Source organism: Tupaia chinensis, unplaced genomic scaffold (genome assembly GCF_000334495.1).
Source record: "Tupaia chinensis unplaced genomic scaffold, TupChi_1.0 Scaffold000099_1, whole genome shotgun sequence".
Taxonomy (NCBI): Eukaryota; Metazoa; Chordata; class Mammalia; order Scandentia; family Tupaiidae; genus Tupaia; species Tupaia belangeri.
In genome coordinates, this window is record NW_006159563.1 from 2,473,862 (window position 1) to 2,498,521 (window position 24,660).

The 24,660-nt window shown below is 39.1% G+C and overlaps 1 protein-coding gene across 1 annotated transcript in view; it reads right to left on the reverse strand.

The window, feature by feature from the left end:
• Positions 1-24,660, reverse strand: part of ATG10 (autophagy related 10) — a 319,989-nt gene that overhangs the window by 113,565 nt on the left and 181,764 nt on the right. Inside the window, exon 4 of the mRNA XM_006143489.2 lies at positions 4,718-4,856. Coding sequence (XP_006143551.1) covers positions 4,718-4,856 — 139 coding nt within the window. The remainder of the gene's footprint in view (positions 1-4,717; positions 4,857-24,660) is intronic.

Sequence of the window (24,660 nt, forward strand, 5' to 3'; positions counted from 1 at the left end):
TGGGAAGGAATTTTTTTTTTCCTTTTTTTTTTTTTTTTTTTCTTTTGGGCCTATAACAGGTGGCAAATCTTCCACATAAAATATTTGGGTTACATTTTTTCAGTCTATGTCCTTACTTTATGGCCAATAATAGAATAGATCTCCAGAAAGGAGAGATGTACAGTTGCTGCCTATTTTAAAAGATGCCCTTCTAATTAAAGAAGTATGTCAAAACAGATTCCAAGAAGAATCTTCATGTCAACCAAAGAAATATTTTGAAAGTGAGAATCACTTGGTCTACTTTGCAGTAGGGATTGAGAACAAAGGAAAGGAAAAGAGACAAGGAAGAAATAAATCAGAATCCAAGCTGAAATAAATATAGAATTTTCTAGCTATTATGAAAGAAGAAAACATTTAAACTTAGTTTTCTGGTAAAGCCAAAAGCGATTATGTACATGCTTAAGGTCTTTACCACATTGCTAATAATTGCCATTAGCTTTCTATCAAAGCCAAGCCCCAGAAAAGGAAAAACGAGACCCCCCCCCCACCGAAAAAGTCATAGAGTGCTAAGAATAATGAGTACTGGATAGGGACTTTTGCCATGATACAAATAATTTTATAATACAGTGTGCTATAAAAACGGTGTACAAAACAAAAATACAGTGGGTGCTTGAAGATACCAATGCTTTGTCAGACTGGACTTCACAAACTACAAATAGCTATTTCAAATATAGGCTATTTATTATTACTTGACAGAAACGCAACTACTTTTCCCCTACTGCTTGATAGCAAACAATATTAATTGTGTCCCATCATTTCTCCCAAACTACAATGGCAAAAGTAGATGGAGAAAAACACAACATTGGGAAGAATTTACTTCTTCTCTTAAGTCTACATTGTTCCCTGGGAATTGAGCTCCTGTAGGCCCAGGTTGTAGAAATGAGAGGCAACAAGCAGAATGAGAAGTCTCCAGAAACAAAATGCTGTCTCAACTTGGTTGTCTGCTTTCAAGGATCAAACAAAAAAACATGTTTATAGAAATGGACAGCCGCTCAGTTGGTTTGGATATCCACTTTTTAGACATTACGTTTTTCTCTATCTACCATTCCTAGTTTCTGAGAAGTATCAGAAGAAAGAGTAAAGGCATACATGTGGTTTGAGTCCTAAGTCTCCAGTAGACAACAGCACTACTTTCTCCTTAACCCAGCAGAATAGTCAAAACAAGGTCCGCCATGATGTTTGCTTTGGGCTATCCTCAGAAATGGTTAGAAATTTCTCATCATCAGTATTCAACAAATACTTACTGATGCTGTGCCACATCAACGTTGATATCGTAGATATCAAAATAAACCAGACAAATGAGCCACACTGATAGACAATAGCTAGCTAGATAATAGCTAGATGATCATACATCACACACACAAATAAAGTCACTTTGTAGGTACTGCATATTAAGCTCTACCTCCTAGCTCACCATCTTATAGAGGATAAGGAAATACAAAATTCTCCTATATGCAATTTGGGATGATAGAATATATGACCTGATGTGACATGACTTGGGAGTGACAGGAATAGGTAGGTCTTGGATAGTAGTTGGCCTGGTGGACAGTGGACCATCTAGAGGAATAAGAGGAACTCACAGCCCAATTGGTTTGCATTTTAAGAAACAAAATAAAGGGGAACCAGCAGTTAGCATAATGGCTATGTCGCTGGGCCCCCACGTAGTCGACCGCGGTTCACGTCCTGGACCCGTTGGCTTAAACTCACACTGGGCACGTGTGCATGCATGCCCAAGATCCCGAGAGGAGCATGGAGGCGAAGGGATTGCAGCGTGACCATCCCCTCTGGGGGGTGATTTCTCACTCTCTGTCTCTATGTCTCTCTGTCTGTCTGGTGAGCGCATGTGCCCTATAGCGAAAAACCTCTCCAAAAAAAGAAACAAAATAAAGGGGAACCAGCAGTGAGCATAATGGCTATGTCGCTGGGCCCCCACGTAGTCGACCGCGGTTCACGTCCCGGACCCGGGGGCTTAAAACTCACGCCGGGGGCATGTGCGTGCATGCCCAAGATCCCGAGAGGAGCATGGAGGCGAAGGGATTGCAGCGTGACCATCCCCTCTGGGGGGTGATTTCTCACTCTCTGTCTCTATGTCTCTCTGTCTGTCTGGTGAGCGCATGTGCCCTATAGCGAAAAACCTCTCCAAAAAAAGAAACAAAATAAAGACCTCCCCTAAAATCTATACCATTTGATGAAAGAAAAAGTAATGTCAATATTAATGGAAACACTTACTGTTTGCTCTGCTTTTACATTTATTAAAAATAAAAAGAGGAACAGGAAGAAAACTCAGAGCAAAGCAGAGAAGTTAATTTGTACTAACAATCAAATGCAAAAGAAATTCTAAATATCTGTCAAAAACAAGGCTAAGTGAACTATTTTTGAAGCAACAAAAAAAGACCCCTGGGCAAAAAATTTTTACAGTCATCCTCTTTCTAGGTCGGAACTCTCTTAGAATGAGACAAAGAAAAATCCAGACCTGGAATAAGAGGAAGACACTAGGAATCCATTCACCACACAGACAGAGATTTGTTTGACGAGCAGATGAAAGACTAGAGTAATCACATAGTATAGGAAAAGAGAATGGACTAAAGGAAATAAGTGAAAAATTATGACTCCAGAGTAAAGAATAATACATTTTTAGAATATCCATGAAGTCAAGTTATACAGAAAAGAAAGGAAAAAAAGGAATTATCAGACTATGATAAAGAAAAAAATCATTTTTCATATTTCTCCACAAAAGAAGATTCAGTTTGCTTTGCAAAAATTAAATTTGATATTTTAATGTACCTGAACAAGCACTAAATGAATTCTGGGCTGAAATGAATATTTGAATTACATACCCATTCAATATAACAAAAAATGAGAGTGGGGGGGGGGGGAGAAAGAATGCTTCCACACACAATAAATGACTTGTTTTGGCTTTCCTTTGTTAAGCATAAAAGAAGGGCATCCTTAAAGTGTATAAATAGAACCCAAGAATGCTAGCTGTTTTGTTTTGTTTTAAGGAATAAAAAAAACATCATGGAAAAAAGAATCTTAGGAACTATGCTGTCATTAAAACGTAATTGGACTTGCAGGAACAATTACTGCGCTGTACTGTAAGGGGAGCTGTTGGCACACGAGAGCAAAGCACACGTCTGAGCTCATCCGCCGGCCTCGGCAAGACCCACTTCCAGCTAGAAGCAGTCATGTTTCAACACCTCCGATTCCCTAATGCTGACAAGCTAAACAACTTGTTTTGTCTCTGGGAGCTCTTCTCTGGTGATTAACTGCTTATGGTGAATACTAATTATATGAAAGTACAGTACTGAAAAAGTGGTGTCCTATTTCCTCTACCTGCGGCCTCTACTTCTCTTTGAATCTAGGTAGAGCCACTGCAAAGCAGAAACAGGAAAGACATTTTGCCTCCCTCAGGTAATATATACATCTCCTACTTTACTATAGCACAGCTTAAGGCCCCTCCACCCCAATTCAAAACAAAACAAAACAAAACAAAAAAACCCTCCTCTAACCTTTGGGCTCCAAACCAAATATAATTACAATAAAGTGAGTATTTTAAAGACCTGCAATAATCAGATGGATAAATCTGTGCCAAGAGTTTGTGAATTTGTGAACTATCAGTGTCCTCTAGTCCCCATGTCCCAGGTTGAAAATTTACCCCAAATTGTCAGTTCTTAGGAACTGCACCTCAGATTAAAATCTTCTCGCCAGGGAGTCTATGAGAATTTGTTCTTGTATTTTAAATCCTAAATGCTTGTTAAACCGCCAACACTGCAAAATTAGAGACCATTAAACAATATAAGGCAGCAAGTGATTAAATCTACCAAATACACATTCAAAGCTGCTTAAGCTACTTTTTAATTAAAAATAAAATATCATTGGCTAAATTCAGTTGTCTTAGCTATCCAGAAAAAGTTAGAAAGCAAAATGCTTGTGATAAGGCCAGACAGAAAAGAAGTCCGGTAGGAGGAAGGTTGGGTAGGGCCTCTTGGTCCTCCAGCCAGGGTGGCTGGGCATCCTGCTGCTAACCGGCTTTAGGCAGTGGACATGGAGGGAGAGTCCAGGCTGCGCTGCAGGGTGAGGACGCCATGTGGCTGCTGATTAAATAAGCTTTATTAGCAAAGGCCTCCGAGGAGACAGAGTGTTCCACCTTCTTGGCAGGAAAATGAGTTGAGTAACAGCAACGCAGGAAGCTAAGGCATTAGAGATGTATATGTGGCTGAAGGAAATGTTAGTGCTATTTTTAAATACAGCTTAAGCTAATTGATAAACATTTCTTGAAATAATTATTAGTTTTGGGGGAAGGAGGGATGGGGGTTTTTGAGTTAATGGGATCACTTAAGATTGAAAGAAATTTTTATTGTAAAGTTGGAAGTAAATAAACCTTGTAGCTTTAAGTTGTTCCTACTTGTTTAAAGTAAAGAAAAGAAAAAGGGCCAGGGGGCTTAGTCAACTTCAGGCAGGGGGCCAAGAATCTGAAGATCAGACTTAAAGCTGGGATGATATCATTCACTCTGAGACTCTGAAGCATGAGAAAATTTACTGGTAAAAACCTTACCTCACCCACAGTTTTCTTATTTTTAACTCTTATTTTTTTCTCTAGAGAATAATTTTCTAAATATGCTTTCTGCCTTATATGTAAATGTTATGAATTTACTTTTAGCTTCAGACATGGTCTTACCTAAAAAGCTTGCCCTAAAGTAAAGTACAGGCACTTGGTAGCTGCAGGAATATAAGACATGATACTCATATTTAATCACTTCGGACTCCACTGCAGTTTCAGTCATTTCAAAATCATCCAAGGGTAGCTGTAAAGCCTCCTGAAAAAAAGGAAAATGAAAAACAAAATGTGTTTGTAAATTTTAAAAGTACTAAATGGAGAGGGAAAGATGAGATTTTCTTCTTGCACAATAACAGTTAAATAAATATAGGGCTCTGAGGTAAGAAAAAGGGAGTTTCCCATATTAATGTTTAACATTTGAGTCTTGGGTAAATAGTAAAACCAGAAAACATTAGCATTAAGTAATTCCAGATTGTTTTTAAGAGACAAAGCTGCTCTAGGTAAAGAAACAGAAAAGGGAGGGAAAAAAGCCAAAAGATCTATTACAATAGCAACTCTGAAAAATCTTTATTGTATAATTTTAGAAGCAAGATGATGGCTATACAAGCTACCTGCTTCCCTACCTGTGAAAGCTAAAAACATCCTAACAATTGAACAAGAGGCTGTGCAATATCCCTAAAGATTCTATTGTACTTGCCAAAAGATGATTCATTGTGTGCTGCACAATTCCCAGTTCCATTTTGAATAAGAAAGTTATTTTGCAAGAGGTTGAGTTTGTTAGGCATATTTCAAAACCTGTGTGATGATTCTGGGTTTTTTTTGTTTTTTTTTCATTATTGTGCTACCTTTGGTATATCTCTGCAACAAATCTTGATTTATAATAGAGTAGATGGCAAATACTAATGTCAACTTAAACAAGGCTTTGTAAGCCGAGATGATGATAGGCATCTCACTTCTCACCTAATCATTCTTTACTGGTTGATATTTTTATTATGTGTGGGGGTTTCTTAAGAAGGTATCTTAATGTGTAGAAGTAATTAATTGGACATGTTGAGTCAGAGTCTGCTTCCAACCTCACTCACTTATTTATTGGGTTGAAGAATTTCCTTTGAAATTAAATTAGTAGAAGGAATGAAACAGGTTGGTTTGGCTCATTATTACCTCTCATTAAAAGAGTAACAACAATGATGAACAATCAGAAAGAACTGTAGAAAAGGTTTAGAACTTTATCAATATGAAATGAGGTTTCCTGTGGAGATTACTAAAGACAAGACTACTTTCCAGATCTGTATCTCCTTTACTAATTCCCCATTCAGTTAGTTCACTGGGGAGAGATACTACAATACAATGGATAAATCACAACTGGAAATATTTACAAAATAAGTGTCACTGACATATTTAAATACTATCAATGAAAAACAATGGATTAAATAACCAGAGAGAAATCACTGAAATAAATACCCCAGATACAGAAACAATAGAGTAGCAAAAATGGGTTTTTCTGTTAGTTCACTGTTTAATTTGCATTAGGCCTAGGCATCTATATCTGTTTTTTAATATCAATTCTTTTTAACCAAATTCTTTCTCTTGGGCTAACATTGGGTTGTTTAGCATTTATCATTTATTTTCTTTCTTAACATTATACAATATTATATCCTTGTCTTTTGCAAACACTATACAAGTACATAATATGAAAGAAAAGTTTCCATCATAACCACCACTCCTATACCTCAGATTTGCCACCATTTTTAACAACCAGCATATATTTTTCCACTATTTTTTAACTTTTGGCACACAAACATACACACATGCACACACATTTTTCCCAACCCCCACAACCTCCACCCCTGAATAAACCATGCTAGATATACGTATGCTCCTGGAGTTCAGTTTTCACTCATGGAGATCCCACCCCTGCTGCCATGTCAGTGCTGCAGATTTAACTCCTTCCATCAACACCTTCACTACATCCCCATTGTATGACTATGCCAGAGTTCTTGTTTTCTTTCTTTTCATTTTTTTTTTCACATTGCTAGATATTTCAGATTGGTTACAATGTCCTGCTATGACATATAATGCTTCAGTGAATGTTCTAGCTCATATATCCTCACACACCTCTATTTTTCTATCATGCAGATTCCTAAAAGTATTATCGCTGTATGAAAGAGTATATGCATTTTAAATGTGAAGAGACCCTGTCCTCAGTAAAAGGCTGTAACAGGAGCCAGACGATGGTGCATCAGTAAAATGTGACACTCTGTCAGCCAATCCCACATGGGAAGGTCCCCGATTCAAGTTCTGAGATCTCTCTGAGTATGCTGGGCACATGCTTATCAGCACCCTCGAGGGGCACTATCTCTTTCTCTGTGTCTCTCTTGCTCATGAAATAAATAAATCAAAAGGGTCAGCTCCCTGTTCTGGTGGTTAAGCAGCTAGATCCCACATGGTTTATCATCCCATTTAAGTTCCAACCCGGGGATTGAGAAACAAGCCCCAGGCAGGTCATGAGGGCCTGGGACAGATAGAGAAGGGGCTGGTGTGATCATTCCCCATGAATGGTGCTCTCTCCTCTACCTGCTTCTCCACCACTCTCTAGTGTTTGTACACGCCCTCTCACAAAAAAAGGAAAAAAAAAGAAGAAAAAAATGAATAAACTTAATAAGAAAAGAAGTCTGTATCAATTTATAAGTCCCCCCAAAAATCTGAGAATGCCCTTTTCCCATATCTAATAAACACTGAATATTATTTATTTTTAACTTTTGTCTAGTTGATAAAATTTTAAATGTTCATTTTTCATTTTAATTTCTAGTTTCTTGATTACTAGTGAAGGTAAATATCTATTCACATGTTTATAGATCATTTGTAATGATTTGTTTGTTCTTACTCTTTGTCTATTTTTCTATTTTGTTTGAATGTTTCATATTGAATTATATAACTCTTTGTATATGAGAATAACTTATTATTGGAGATAAATATATTTGTCTGTACTATAAAAAACAGTCTACAAGAAAATGTATGGCATATATACATACCTATATATAAAATATTTTCACTAAGTGTTCTTTTGACTGTTTATTATATTGTTTATTATAAAGGTCTTTTTTTTACTTTTATGTAGTTAAAATTTCTTAAAGAATTATTTATTTTATTTTATTAATTATTATTATTATTATTTTAAAATTTGACCAGAGAGAGAGGGAAAATGTGAAAGGAAACCACCAGGTCCAGGACTTGAACCATGTTTGGCTATGTGGGATTCCCGTGCCTCAAACACCATGCCACCTGCTGGCTCCCAAAATTGTACATTTTCTATTTGTAGCTTCTGATTTACATGTCTTCATTAGAAGTTTTCCTACTATGATATACCTTATCTCACTCTTAAAAATTATAAAAACATTAATTCCCGTATTTTACATATACATACATATGCCTTTAAATTAATATTTCATTCATTAATCCATCTGAATTTTGGTTTTGTGTATAGTGTGAGATATGATTTTTTTCTAATAGTCTTATTTTTCACTTGATTTTATTTACTTCCTCCTTGAGGGGGAGAGAGAGAAACACGCTCAAGGTTTTCACACTGGGGTCTCCCCCTAGTCTCAGTCAGCCTGAATCACTGGCACATGCATGTTTGCCTTGCATTTACAAGGAGGCCTCAGGATGCGAACCAAGGACCTTGTCATATGACTTCAGCACCAGGAAGGATTGTGTTACTATTGTGCCATGATGGCTAACCTCCCATTGATTTTAAATGTCATTGTTGACATTGTTGAATTTGGTATGGCTGTTGTGTGTGTGTGTTTATCCTCCACGTAGCTATTTCTTCATAGATTATCACAAGCACTGATTCTCGGGTGCATACTGAATCTAAAGAACAGGGTCATCAATTTCTGCGGTAAACTGCAGGAACATAGTAGCTTAGACCCAGTACTACGGAAGAATAAACTTTTTTTTTTTTTGGAGAGGGTTTCGCTATAGGGCGCGGGCGCTCGCCAGACAGAGAGAGACAGAGAGACAGAAAGCGAGAAATCACCCCCCCCAGAGGGGATGGTCACACCGCAATCCCTTCTCCTCCATTCTCCTCTCGGGATCTTGGGCATGCACGCACACGCACCCGGCGTGAGTTTTAAGCCACCAGGTCCGGGACATGAACCGCGGTCGACTACGTGGGAGTCCAGTGACATAGCCATTACGCTAACTGCTGGTTCCCACGGAAGAATAAACTTTTGGAGAGGTGTTTTTCGTTTTTTTTTTTTTTTTTTTTTTTAAATCATTGCAGGGGAGATTCTGTGTGTGTCGTTTTCAGTGAGAAATCCCCCCCAAGGAGGGATGGCCACGCGGCAATCCCTTCTCCTCCATTCTCCTCTCGGGATCTTGGGCATGCATGCACACACACACGGCAGGTTTTAAGCCCCCGGGTCCGGGACGCAAACCATTGTCGACTACATGGGAGTCCAACGACATAGCCATTACGCTAACTGCTGGTCCCAGGAAGAATAAACTTTGTAGAAAGAATGCCCTTCACCCAAACCCAAATTAACCACTCAGGGATGTGCTAGGGTTGACACCAGGTGCTAGCAAATGGTGATCAATTAGGTATACATCTAGATTCTCTGGAACTCTTAGGAGGCTCAAGAAAGAAAGTGGAGGGGGACCAGCAATTAGCGTGTGCGTGCATGCCCAAGATCCCAAGAGGAGAATGGAGGAGAAGGGATTGCGGCGTGGCCATCCCCCCTGGGGTGGTGATTTCACTTTCTATCTCTCTCTCTGTCTGGCGGCGAAAACCTCTCCAAAAAAAGAAAGAAAGTAGAGGAGACAGAACAAGCTTCTTGAAAAGCGTATTAGAATCTGATTCCCTGTTTATTGCAGTGTTACTCACAATTGCTAAGACATGGAACCAACCTAAGTGCCTAAAAACTGATGACTGGATTGGAAAAATATGGCACATATATACAATGGAATTACGTAACTATAAGAAACAGAGATCCTATTACTTGACTCAAAATGTATGAATACAGGGAACCAGCAGTTAGCGTAATGGCTATGTCGCTGGACTCCCACGTAGTCGACCACGGTTCGTGTCCCGGACCCGGTGGCTTAAAACTCACGCCGGGCGCGTGTGCGTGCGTCCCCAAGATCCCGAGAGGAGAATGGAGGAGAAGGGATTGCGGCGTGACCATCCCCCCTGGGGGGTGATTTCTCGCTTTCTGTCTCTATGTCTCTCTCTGTCTGTCTGGCGAGCGCACGCGCCCTACAGTGAAAATCTCTCCAAAAAAAAAAAAATGTATGAATACAGAACACTTAATGTTGGATGAAATGAGCCAGACTTTAAAAGATGCATATTGTATATTCCCACTTAATTTATGCTGTCTATGGCAGAGGTTAAGAGATCTGAAGATGTGATAGTGGAGATGGGTACATGGGTGTGGAGCCAGAGGGAACATTTGATAGAGAAATGTAAACAAAATAAATAAATAAAATAAAACTGAAAAAAGAATAAAAGAGAGAGAGAAAGAGATGAATATCACTTATAATTTCACCATTCTGAGATTCCATTGTTAACATTTTGGTATAAATCCTTGCATCTTTTCTTTAATTCATGTATTAGTATTTCATGTTTTTAAAAAAATTAGATTATACTGTATGTTCTACATGTTCTTTTTCACTTAATATTGTACTGTGAATGTTTTCTTGTGTTAAATAATATGACAAAATAACTAATTAAATTTTTTTAAAAAGAAGTCTAACTCCAGTCACTGTTGCTGCTGGCCACTGAATACCTTTATGGGATTAGCAGGCCAGGGATATTTGTCCTCTAACTGGAATTGCTACTAAGCTTTCTCTAGGTAGCCACCTATGTGACAAAAGACATTTTTGCTTTATTGATATTTGATCAATTTTAATCCTTGGTTTGTGTCTGTTAGGATCTTTCTATCTTTCACAGTCAACTTTGTGATGCCCATACAATTATCATCCCTTAAAGCCATGAAATTTGAAAATCTCAGACTTCTACATAATTCCTGCTTTCCTGACCAGTTAAAAAGTGCTAAAAGAGGGACCAGCAGTTGGCATATTGGCTATGTCGCTGGATTCCCATGTAGTCTACCACAGTTTGAGTCCTAGACCCAGTGGCTTAAACTCATGTCAGGCGCGTGTGTGTGTGCATGCCCAAGATCCTGAGAGGAGAATGGAGGAGAAGGGATTGTAGCGTGATCATCTCCTCTGGGGGGTGGTTTCTAGCTTTCTGTCTCTCTGTCTCTCTCTGTCTCTCTGGTGAGTGTACGTGCCCTATAACAAAAACCTCTCCAAGAAAAAACAAAAAACAAAAAAACAAAGCGCTAGAAGAATCTCAAGACTAAGGTTCCTGTCTTAGTCATCTTGATATTCTCAGAGAATAATACAGAGGTGAGAACCTTAATAAGCAAAATTTTCTATTTCAGTCTGCAGATCTGTTTCTACTTTCTAAGTATATTATAACAAACGTCACAGGTCGTTTACCGGCAACCTCACTCTAGAGCAAATGGAGGAATGAAAATGCAAATATCACAAAAGAGCACATTCAGTCCGCCTTGGCACAATTGAAACCTGCTGCTCATGAGATGCTAGATCCACATGGAAGATCACAAGTTCAGCTTTCAGGTGACCTGTGAATGGCCCTGACTGAGAAGGCGAAAGGATTGCAGTGTGAGATCCTACTGAAAGTACTTGTCTTTCTCTCTCATTAAAGAAAATTTTTGATAACTTAATATAGAGTATATACAAATGACAAATAGCCACCTAAAAGAGATATTCAACATCATTAGCCATCAGAGAAATACAAATTAAAACTACAATCAGCTATCACTATATATCTATCAAAATAAAAAAGTAGTGACACTACCAAATGTTGATGAAGATGCAGAGAAACTAGATCATTCATACATTGCTGGCTGGAATATAAACAGTATATAGCCTCTCTGGAAAGCCATATGGCAGTTTCTATAAAACTAAACATACAATTACCATACAGCCCACCAATTGTACTCTTGGGCATTTATCCCAGATAAATGAAAACCCAGTATGTGAATGCTCAGAGCAATTATATTCAGAATAGCAGAAAACTTGAAATGGTTCACATGTCCTTCATTAGATCAATGTTTCAACAAACCATAATACATCTATATCATAGTATTTAGCAATAAAAAGTGGCAAAGTGTAGATACCTAAAACAAGCGAGATGATTCTCCAGGGAATTATGCTAAGTGATAAAAGTCAATCCGAAAATGTTTATACTATATGATTCCACCTATGCAACAATTTTTGAAGAGATAAATTTTTTTTAAATGAAAAAAAGAGGGCATATTAGTCATTGAGGGTATAGAGAGAGGTGAGTGTGGTCATGAAAGAACAACATAAGAAATCCTTGTGGTGATGGAACTGTTTTGTAACTGTTTTGTATATTGACTATGATGGTGGATATTTAAGTCTATGCATGTGATACAATTGTAGAAACAAATACACCCATATGAGTTCAAGTAAAACTAGAAATTTGAATCAGTTTAGTGGACTATTTCAATGTCTGTATCCTGGTTATGATATTATCCTACAGTTTTTCAAAAAGTCACCTCTGGGAGAAATTGGGTAAAGGGTATACAGGATCTTTCTAGTCACAGTTGACTTGAACAACGCAGGGGTTAGGGGCACCAACTCCGTGTATAGTTTATTTATGAGAGAAAGATTGTTTTTTGACATAGTCTCACCATGAGGGAATCCTCCTGTCCCAGCCCTCCAGCTAGCTAGGATTATAAGGTGCTTGCCACTATGCCTAGCTGTTTTTAGGGTGGGCCAGGGATCAAACTCAGGGCTTCCCATGTAGCCTCAATCTCCTCTTAGCATTTTGCACCACCACAGCTGAGCCCCAATAAATTTTGACTGCCGCAGAACTTAACTACTAACTTGTTAACTGAAAACCTTACCAATAACAAGTTAATTAATACATATTTTGTATGTTATATTTACCTTTTAAATTGTCAGAGGGTATATGCTCTCAGTAGAGAGAGAGACAAAGAGAGAGAGAGAAAGTACCCAACAATGAGGTCCAGTCATACCAAAAATCCCTTCTCCTCCATTTCTCCATCCTGTCAGGGTTTGAGGCTTACAGGCACACACACCCAGCATGTTTTTCAAGAGACTGGGGCCAAGATTCAAATCAAGGCCAGTCATATGGGATCTGGCTCCTTTAACCTCTAGGCTCTGTAGCCTAGTGGTTAATATGTATTATATATTGTATTCTTACAATAAAGTAAGCTAGAGAAAAAATGTTATTAAGAAAATCATAAGGAAAAGAACATACATTTACAGTATTTACTGAAAAAAAATAAAACACTACATATAAGTGGGCCAATATAGTCCAAACCCATGTTGTGCAAGGGTCAACTGTATTTCTTACTACTGCATATGAATCTAATATCTCAAAAATTTCTTTAAAAAATGAAAAGCAAATGAATAGTGAGGCAATTTGAGACTTGTTAAAAGCTAAATAAAATTTCTAAAACCTCAGGGTGCTAACAATACAGATGGTCAAGAAATTGTTAAGAAAGAGAATCTAATGTCTGCATCTTATTTTAAAATAATTCAGGAGAGGAGCAAGTGGATGAAAGTACAGAAAGTGCATGATTAGCCATGGAGTGATGACTGCTGGTGTTGCTTAATCGTTCTCTCGGTATTCATTATACTATTTTACCTATTTTTGTGATAGAATATTTTGCAAGTTTTTTTCAGAAATAAAATGCTTGTAAATATTAAAATTCTACCCCAAAAATTACAGTTAAAAATAGCTTCTGATACCATGTTACAATATATGGAATCGGAGAACTCTAATACTGAAAGGAGCTTGCATCATTCCATCTAGTCCAGCCCTCAGAGGCTCAGAACAAAGTTCCGAAGTTGCCAGTTCACCTAGCACCTGCTAGGTAGGTAGAGGCACTGGCAGGCCTCTACCCATGTCTACTGATAGAAAAAACATTGCTTCCTGTGCTTCTTGTGAGTTACTTAATTTGGACTGATGTTCCGAACACCATAATATTAATATGAACATTTTGAGTTAGTTTGTTAATATCTTACTATTTTTTTTATTATGGGCTTTTGAAGAATTTGGGTATGCCTAATTTGACATTAATAGCTACTAGAAAAATAAATCACAATACATTCATTTCCTTCAAAATGTTGCTATTTCATTAAATGAGAAGATACCTGTGTTTAGAAAATTACATTCATTCAAGGAGCTAAAAGATTAAGTGGTTCACATTAATTACAGAAACCTTGATTTTATTGAATTCAATTAACAATAAGTTGACAGTGATCTCTCATTTAGAAAATCTGATATGAATTAAGCTTTACAACTAAATCCCATTAAATAGGGATCATGCTGAAGACACTTCATAGATGTTTATTGAAAGCAAACCCAAATAGTGTATTGGGCTTTGGAAATGAGATCCATATCTCTAGCCTACAGAGAAAAGTAATTGAAGAAAAACTTTTCTTCTATCACTAATCATCTCTATTACCACTACTGAGCAAACATAAGTAACAAGCTTTATTCCCAACACTCCTTGAGGAAAAACCAGTCAACTTGTAAATCTGCTATTAGTTAGGTCTTCGGTTCCAACCTAACATTAGCGGACTAGAACCACAGTCAAGGTGCCAGAGACAGAAGGGCAGCACTGATCTAGAGACAGCCATTGGCTGAATCTGTGAGTGGACACATACACCATCTAGACACCACGGAAAGATGGCCTATGTAACCAACCCTGCACTTGCTGTTTCTCCTGACCCAAAACCCATTCAACGTCTTTAGAAGTAATAAAAACTGATGAAATTCTTCGACGAGCCATCAAAAAATCAATTCCTTCAGAAAAAAAGAAATTGTAATTATTAGAATACTTAAAGTGAGTTAGAAAGTGTGAGACTTTAAGTAACCAGTCCCTTTTTAAAAATTTCATATGCCCATCATTTCACAGGGAGTGAGATTTTCACTATCTTAACTAACAGAATGACTTTTTTCAGTAAAATGACTGTCACGAGGACCTTTGCAAGAGACGTCATTATGCAAGCCATGTTATATCTGGTACACTAGAGAAAGTTCAACACAAGGCAGGCACGTGTCTGACAGTGTCCAGGGCATGACACTGCAATAACAAAGGATGGTCACAGATGATCCCAAGGATAGCATCCTGGGAGGCTTCCCCTTTACCAGTAATATTATCACAAGTTTTACCACCACTTTTTTAAAAAGGGAAAAGAGAGGTGTCATTCTTTGCTTTCCCTGCTATATCGCAGAGGAGTGAATTAGCAACAGCATGGCCAATGTGGGTTCACATGGAAAGGAAGAATCTGTCTCCCGTGCAGGATTAAATCCTCCTCTGCAGAGGGGCATGCTCAAGGGCAGGACAGGAGGGAAGGGATGCACACACCGCCAAAGCCTATCTGGCAGTTTTCTGGATGGCTCCCCTGTGCTTCTTAGGTCCTGTTTCCTTTAAACTTCACAGAAGACAGTAAGACAGTTAGTGCCCAGAGCTAGGAAGCATGCGAATAGGCTGAGCAAAAGGTGGAACTGTGGAAAAGGCTGTCTCTTAGACTCCATCCAAGAGAACAAAATTCTCTGGCAGGCGGAAATAGTAACAACGCATGTTCTGTACAGTAATGGCAATTAGTTCTAAGAGCGTAACAATACATAAAAAGCGTTGTTTTTCTAGAAAAAAAATCACACACACACACACAAAAATCAGGACACTTTAGAAGGCAGGGTAGTTTCTTCTCATCTACTTTTAAGATTTCTACACATTTAAAAGCAAAAGAATTAGCAAGCTGAGGGGTTTGAAAAAAAAGAAGTTCCTTATGTAAATCACGGCCAAGTAAAGAAAAAGGAAAAGATTCTCACCGGTATTCTGAGCTTTAGAAATCAGTCCCATGTGTTTCTCTCCAAAATCACCCCTACGTGTTTTAAAGGAAAGCCCGGCATGAGCTGTGAGTTCGTGGCTGTTCTAAGCCCACTGATGTGCACTGTGCCATTTGTTCCTCTGCTCCAGGATCTAGGTTCAGGGTCACCCAACAATTCAAAACTGAGCCAAGGCACAAACCTAAGTCTTCAGAACGCAAGCCCAGGGCTCTTTGCACTCTGGAAAGACCATCATATTCTTGGGGATGGGAAATATTAAAAGTATCCCTGGACTCCACTACCAATATTCTGATTCAGTACTTCTGGGGTGAGACTTAAAACTCATCTACTGGGGCTGGCAGGTGGCATGCAGTCAAGGGCACTGGACTCCCACATGGCCGACTGACACTTGAGTCCTGGACCTGGTGGCTTGCTTTTTCACATTCTCTAAGTAAATAAATAAATAAAGTTAAAATAAAAAGAAAAAAAGAATTACTTATTTTTTTAAAAAAAAGAAGAATCACCTACTTATTAACAAAGTTTCCACTGATGCTATGCAAGTGGTCAGTGGGCCCCTCCCAGAAGTCTGGCCTTACATAGATGTGGAGGGTCACTCTGGTATTCTTCACTTTTGGAATCTATAAATTATGAAATAAAAAAAACCCAATCGCCAAGATCTGGTTATGCCACAAATCAGCTTGTTTCACGAAGTGCTCAGCTATGTTTTCAGGAGCAGTGTTATCTCATTTGTCTTCTCTCAGAAGGCACCTAATGCACTCCATGGACTTAAGACCTCGGTTCATAAAACCCACTTCCGGTGCACTGCCCCTTTCCTTTATCTCATCTCTCCAAAAACCTCCTTCATTTTCTCCTCATCGTTCTGATTCTTGCTAAAGTATTAATGGCAGCTAATGGCTTAGGATGCTACACCTTATCAGTTATCACATTCGACAGCAGATTTGTGGTTGTAACCCTAATCAAAAGAAATCTTTAATAGTAGAATTTGGTGTGCCAAAAGGAATAGATTTTGCACCACACATCTAACCACCAATGTCTGAGACTTGCCTTCCAAGGCTTTCTGTTTTAATCCCAGAGCCAGAAAATTCTCCTCGTTACCATGCTACAGAGAAAATCAGTTTCCACTAGATTTATTTTTGCAGAAAATTAAGAACCAAGAATCTTTTTTTACACAATACCCTCTCAAAGATATGAACAAATTTATCGTCTTTAGATTTCTCTGCCTCATAATAAACAATACTAGTTCTTCCAATTTTTCTCATCTCCCTAGTTCCACTGATCTTTTTCTTAAAGGGCCAAATAGTAAATATTTTAGGCCTTGTTGGCCATAAGGTCTCTGTAGCCATATCACAAAAGCAACCACTGGCAACATGTAAGCAAGTTTATGTGATTGTATGCCAGTGAAATTTTATTTACAAACACAAGCTGTGACCCATAGACTTTAGTTTGCCTCTTCCTACAAATCTATCCTAAGACCTTCTTTAATTTTATTTTATTAAATTTTTCAGCAGTAAACAAGACCTTATTAAAAGACCTGTGTTTCTTGGGACAAGCAGCTGGTGTGATGGCTATGCCACTGGACTCCCACGTAGCCGACCACAGTTCAAGTCCTAGACCTGGTGGCTTAAACACACTGGGCACGTGTGCGTGCGTGCCCAAGATCCTGAGAGGAGAATGGAGAAGGGATTGTGGCGTGGCCATCCCCCCTGGTAGGTAATTTCTCACTTTCTGTCTCCCTATCGCATGCACGCGCCCGATAGCAAAACCTATTAAAAAAAAAAAAAAATGAAGACCTATGTCTCTCGATTTGGTTCTCCTTTCCCATTTTTTCCTATTTTAGAGAAAAGTATATTTACATTAAATTTTTAAATGTAGTATCTTTAACATATTACATTAAATTTTCTGAGAGGATAAGAAATTCTGAGTGTTAAAAATGATGATGATTAAATCCAATGGGCTGGAGTTTGACTGAAGTAATTTCCTAAAGTTAAGGGTAGCACTATCCTAATTTAAACAAAAGAATTTTGTTTTTTAAGAGATATTTTTGCTTAGGGTACATGTACTGGCTGAAGGGACAGAAAGTGAGAAATCACCCTCTGGGGGAATGGCCATGGCACAATCCCTTCCTCTCCACTTTTCTCTTGAGATTTTGGGCATGCATGCACATGAGCCTGGTGTGAGTTTTAAGCCACCGGGTATGGGATTTGAACCCCGGTCAACTATGTGACAGTTTAGCGGCATAACCATTAGGCCATCTGCTGGCCCCACGATGAGATTTTCAAATGTCTTGATGAATAAACTGCAAATTCCTTCAGCATACATAGAAATGAATAAATTCTACTGCCAAAGAGAGAAGAGGATAAGATCTTAATAAATATGAATAAATACACCAAAAGGCAAGACCATTGTAGTCATTTTATAGGATTTTGAATCTTAAAGTAGAGGACCTCTTGCCACATACACAAAACACCTCACATCTAGAAATGAGCAAAGAGTGGCCTATAGGTAAGCCGTCAGTTCCTTCCCTTCCTACAAAACTGCCTCAGGATTACATGGATGAGAACAGGAGTTTGGTGCTTGCTTGCTGTTCATGGCAGGCATTCTGGACTGACCCAGGCTGTCAGAGACTGCAGGTGAACTGCTGCCTTAAAACCCTGTTGGGGGTGCCTATTTGTTGGGGATGCCTATTTGCCTCTCTCTACTTGTCTCTCTCATGAAAAATATAAATAAACTTTTAAAATAATAATAATATTTCAGCAGAACTGAGAGCAAGAGAAGTTCTCATCTTTCTTCCAAAGTGCAAGAGGGAACTCAAAATCTCAGATAAAAACACCTAAATTTTTAAAAAGCATAGTATAAGGCCAATAGGTGGCATGGCAGTTAAGGTGCTGTATCCCACAAGGCTAACTCTACAGTTCGAATCCCAGACCTGGCAGCTTGAAAAAATATACCAAGAGTGTGTGCATGCATGCCCTAAATTCCAAGAGGACAATGGTGGAGAAGGGATTGCAGCACGGCCATTCTCCCAGGGGAGTGATTTCTCACTTTCTATCTTTCTCTGTCTCTCTCCAGGGAGAACATGCACCATATGACATACATACATACACAGCACTGTATAGGTTAAAGCAAAAAAGACATGATACTTGGAATTAGATTTGGATTTAATTCCTGGCTCTGCCACTCAGAGAATGGGCAGATCATTTAATCCTTCTGAACCTCAGTTTATTCACTTATTAAATAAAGGAGCTCTTCCCTCATTTATCTGCCATTTAATGTTTATTAACTTATTCATTCATTTGCCCAACAAACGTTATAGAGTACCTTCTATGTTCAACATTGAGGGCCCCTAAACACTTTATTAAGAGGCCAGGTAGTAAATATTGCAGGTTCTGTGCACCATATGTCTGTGTCAAAACCACTCAACTTTGCCACTGTAGCATAAAAGCAGTCTAGATAATATGCAAATTAATGAGTGTTGCTTTCTTCCTGTAAAACGTTATTTATGGACACTGAAATTTAAATTTCACATAATTTTAATGTGTCATAAAAAGTTATTCTTTTTTTTATTCTTTTAGCCATATCAAAATGTAAAATTTACTCTTAGTGTGTGGACTAGACAAAAATAGGTAGCAGGCCATGTTTGCTGATCCCTGTTCTAAACACTGCTCTAGGATCAGAGTATAGAGACGAGAACGCTAACAGATATTACAGGGCCAGCCAGTGGCATGGTGGTTAAAGCTACTGGATCCCACATGGCCAACTGCATGGCTTGAGTCCTGGACCCAACAACTTGAAAAACATACTGGATGCATATGTGTGTATACCAAAAATTCAAAGAGGATAATGGAAGATAGAGATTTTGGTGTGACCATCCCCTATGAAGGATGCTTCCTCACTTCCCTCTCTCTTTTTCTCTCTGGTGAGTGCACATGCCCTATAGGGGGGAAAAAGGGGAAAAAAAAAAGAAAGAAAAAGAAGATAATTGCATAAGCAATGATTTGATTATGTACTGCAAGTGCTCTAGTAATGTGCCCCAACCACAGAGGCACAGCAGTAGTGCAGCATTCGGCAATGCTGGAAGCCATATGAAAGACTAGGGTTTGGTTCCCAGGTCCACTGCCAGGCATGTATTCATACATGCCTTGTGATCAAGGCTGGCTGGGAAAGGAGGGGGGAAGGATCACAATGTGAGGCCCTGTTGAGGGTGCTTCTTATTCTCTCTCTCTCTCTCTCTCTCTCTCTCTCTCTCTCTCTCTCTCTCTCAAAAGAAAAAAGATAGAAACTCCAAATAGTAACTATGCATCCTGGAGCCCTGATCTGGTCAGAAGCCTCTCAAAGGCTTCTCCTACTCTGACACACACATCCTTTAGAACGTGAGTGAGGGCAGGGCTTTGCCTGCCTTATTCACTCATGTATTTCAAATATCCTAAACAGTATCTGGCAAACAGTAGACATTCCATCAATAAAGAAACTCACTTTAATTTTTGCAAAGACCAAGAGCCCTGGGTTCCAGATATGTAAATCTGCATACCAAACAAATTCTTTTAGAAAAATAAAGTTATTGTACTTATTAGTGGTACAGATACTTTTTTGTCAATAATATCTTAACTTTACTGCTTCCCAGAATGAGGGAGACAGAGCGATAGCATTGCCATAAGGGTCCTGGTGCCAGGATCCATTCCCACAACCTTCAGCCAGCCTAGCCTGCAGCCAGCCCCAAACCAAGGACAACACATGCCCTGTGTACTGAGAAAGGTCTCTGGATGTGAACACAGAACCTTAGCCTGTGGTAAGACTATCAAAACAAGGCATTTTACCACCGCACTGCTGTGTTACTTGGTGCCAGTAATATTTTGATGAGAGCAATTTGATTAAAATATAATTCATTACACTGGCCTGTGGCTTTGTGGTTAAGGAAGCTAGATTCCACATAGCTGCCACATGGTTCAAATTCCAGTTCTGGCAGCTTGAAAGACGTGCCAGGACCATATGTGTTCAGGCCCGATATCCTGACAAGATAGAGAAATGGAGAAGGGATTGCAGCAACATCATGCCCTGTAAGGAGGGTATTATTTCCCTCTCCCTCTCTCTCTATTGCACAAGTGCCCTCTAGCAAAAAAATATATACATTTTATACAATTTTTTTTTAATTTTGATTGTGATTGGGCATTTCAAAGGTCAGTCTTAAGTCCTTTTTCCATTTTTTTGATAAGTGATGTTAATGTTTGCAATAAATGAGGAAGATGCGCAGATCCACGTGGAAGAAGTATATCACTGGCTGCCTAAGGTCAGGACACATGTCAGCCCCCTTCTGCAGCTGTAAGAGGTTTATCTTCACATTGTGGATGCTCTTCAATGAATTGCTAGTGGACAACCACTTCATACTACCCTTAGGCACGACATACACACAGGGTTCCTTAAGAACCGTTAAATATAAATTCAGATTTCAAACATCTCAATTTCAAATTCAGAGAGCGAAATTTTCAAAGTTCTGATTGGACTACTGTTTTTATGTTCTAACAGTTTTTTTGTTCGTTAGGGTGTTTTTTTTGTTATTGACTCTTTTTAAGCCTGTAGTCTGACAAGTAGTTGTGTTAACTATAACTGAGGGATACCACTCAGAAATCCAGGGCTCAGATAAACTACAATGCACAACACACATCACTATTAACTCCCTCCTAAATTCCAGGTCCCAGTTTCTAGATGCCTTGAGTGACATCTGTGACTGATCTGACAAATGAATGGAGTGGATATATCCACATGAATCTGTATTTAAATACTAGTTGGGATGAATTTTTAAGATATTGAAATATATCTCAGTGGATTATTCTGCAAACCCTCTGGGGGAATGGGTCGACTTTAAAACCTTTATCCTGGTGACCCAGACCATTATCAAACAAAATTTTGAAATAGGTAAAACTGCTCTTGGGCGGGACCTGCAGATGGTGTAATGGTTACCTCGCTTTACTCCCACGTGGCAGAACGCCATTTGAGTCCCAGATCCAGTGGCTTGAAACTCAAGCTGGGCGCATGTGCATGTGTGCCCAAAATCCCAAGAGGAGAACGGAGAAGGAACTGCATTGTGGCCATCTCCTCTGTGGGGGTAATTTTCTGCTTTCTGTCCCTCTGGCAGGTGCATGCACCCTACAACACTATCTCTCTAAAAACAAACAAACAAACAAACAAAAATTGCTCTTGGGCATGCTCTACATTTGATTTCCTTACTCTCCTTAATCAGGACAAAGCTGTTTAATTCAGTCCTCTAATCTGTCCTCAGGAAAGGAATATGATAATCCCCTCAATACTAAAAGTTACAAGCTGGATATACCAATCCTATGAAGAATCTTTGGTTTTTAAGAAAGTTCCCAAATAGGGAAACCTTAATGAATCACTAACCATGTGGTTGGTTTTTTTGTTTTTTTGTTTTTTTGTTTTTTGGAGAGTTTTTTTGTTTGTTTCTTTGTTTGTTTTTTGCTATAGGGCACATGCGCTCGACAAACAGACAGAGAGAGACAGAGAGACAGAAAGCGAGACAGATTGCGATGGCCACGCCGCAATCCCTTCTCCTCCATTCTCCTCTCGGGATCCTGGGCACGCACACACATGCGCCCAGCGTGAGTTTTAAGCCACCAGGTCGGGGATGCTAACCGCAGTTGACTACGTGGGAGTCCAGCAACATAGCCATTACGCTAACTGCTGGTCCCACCATGTGTTTTTTTTTAACAGATCACAGTCATGGGGGCAGTGACAGCTTCTCAGGCACCTTCTGGGACATACCCGGATGGTGACTACCATCTACACTGAGCCAATGACCACAAAGAGGCACATGAATATCTCCAGGGCCTTATGATCTCTCAATGAGGTAAGAGAAATTACTGGTGGAAGAAACTATGACTTCCAAATACTGGACCCTCAAGACTCCTTGTTAGCAAGCCTGGGCATTAGAACACTTCTATTTGTAACGCTAATGAAAAATCAACATTTAACATAAGTTTCCAAAGACAAAAACAAAAGAAACTTCAACGGATAATATTGAATTAATGTATTTTCCTCATTATTTATAATGGCAAAGAATTATCTGCATAGCAAGAAAAATGCTAATTTTATTATAGTGCTATTAGATGAGGCTTTTCGACTAAGTTGCAGCACCCTAAAAAATTATATGGAGTGACTTGATTTGTCAGTTTTAACCTCTTTGGACTCGTTTGCCTGCATAGTTGCCACAGTTGGAGGGAAAAACCAAACCCAGAACTGACTTGTTTCCTAAATGAATTGGGAAGTTGTCATTAGACAGCATCTGCTACTTTATTGCATTCATGTAAAAGCATTCTTGTGCGTCTATAAGGAACTATTGAGCAGATGTTTTAGAGCACTATACCCACAGCAATACGTGTATCATAAAAAGATAAGGAGCGACAACGTAATTAATGATTTCAGTTTCTCTGTAAATGAATTTCGCTTTTTTTTAATTGATTAAAAGTTGTGTCAAGAACCTCAACTTCTAACTCAAGCCATTCATTTGCAAGAAGGTGAACATCATTCACAGCAATAAATAACGAAAGGTCAGACTTAGTCTTACACCCAACAGGATAGAAACCAAGAGTGCAAGAAAGGCCTCTCCAGATGAAATCACTCTACCACCTTCCCATAGATCGCTAGAAATTTGCCATTGGAGATCAGTTCCTTCATTCTGTAAAGGTTTAGACCAAGAGGATGTGCATCTTCTCTAAAAGTGCGGCAAATACCTCACATCATTATCAACCAAAATATTTTTTGTAAATCTTTAACCAAGATTTTTCAATAGAGACAGGTCCCCCGACAGAGGAGGCAGGAACGGGCCCCTGGGCAGCAGCAGCAGCAGCCGCAGGAGGGCGAGTCGTGTGTATGCAGGGCAACAGCAGTGGTGAGCACGGGTAACATCATCTTCTTCTAACAAAATGCCTTAACTTTCACATGAGAAATGTAAATCATGAAAAAAGTAGCTCACAACCACATGAAAGTTTGTAAGACTATTCTCAAATTCAAAATCCAGGTTCATGTTTTAGTATGATTACTCACACCAACATACCTTAGGACAAGAATGAGTGCAAGTAATCTACTGGAAAAGATTTCAGGAGCACCAGTTAAGGGAGCAGGGAAGAGAGCTAGGAAGGGAAAGAAGTCAGTACCTGTATATTAGTGAACAGATTGCCACTTGCCATCCTAATGGGAACCTCTGGGAGACTCAACAGTTCATGCCTCAGGGTTTTCTCACCTGAGAATCTGGGAGCGTGTATTCACCAACTCCCAGCTGTTACTGGTTGAGGACTGCTTCAGGGTGTGAACTGGAATTGCAAGGCTCTCTCGCACTGGAACAGAGGATGCACTTGCTACATAGAACACAAAGTCTAAGGCATGTGCACAGGAACACAAAGTATCTTAGGGGTCGGGGGCGGGTGGGGTATAGACCATCTCCACTAATCTGGGCAAAAACCTAACGATCCCCAATCCCTTATTCACAATTTTAAACTCCAAAAGTCTCTGAAAAAATTTCATACATTTGGTCTAAAACTCATTCAGTGGCACACTCTTACATGAGGCTTTTTATAATATTTATTTGTTCCATTTTGTATGAATACTGTCTCATTACAGAAAGATGCATAAGTCTGAACATGGACTGCTGCCCAAATACCATCAGATATGTAACTTACAGTAATTTATAAAGTTGCTTTTCTTTTTTAATTTGCTAGAGAGCACGTGTGCTCACCAGAGATACAGAGGAATGGGGCTAGAAGGAGAAAGTCTAGCAGGGTATGGCAATCCCACAATCCCTTCTCCTCCATCTCTCCATCTTGTTGGATTTGGAGTGTGCTTCCATAGGTGACTGGCATGGTTTTCAAGCCTCTAGGGCCAAGTTGTGGACTGCATAGTCAGCCATGTGAGATTCTTCTCCACCAACCATTAGGGCATGGATGACCTACATTACTTTTCTAAAATGTCCGAAACTATGAATACTAAAACACATTAGAGTCCAGGAATTGTGAACATGTAGTTTTCTTTGGTGACTTCTACCTTCCTGTTAAGTATGTCTTGAGAATAGATAAAGTAATATAGTCAAGTATTCTGACCTCCTTGGACAAGGCTGTTT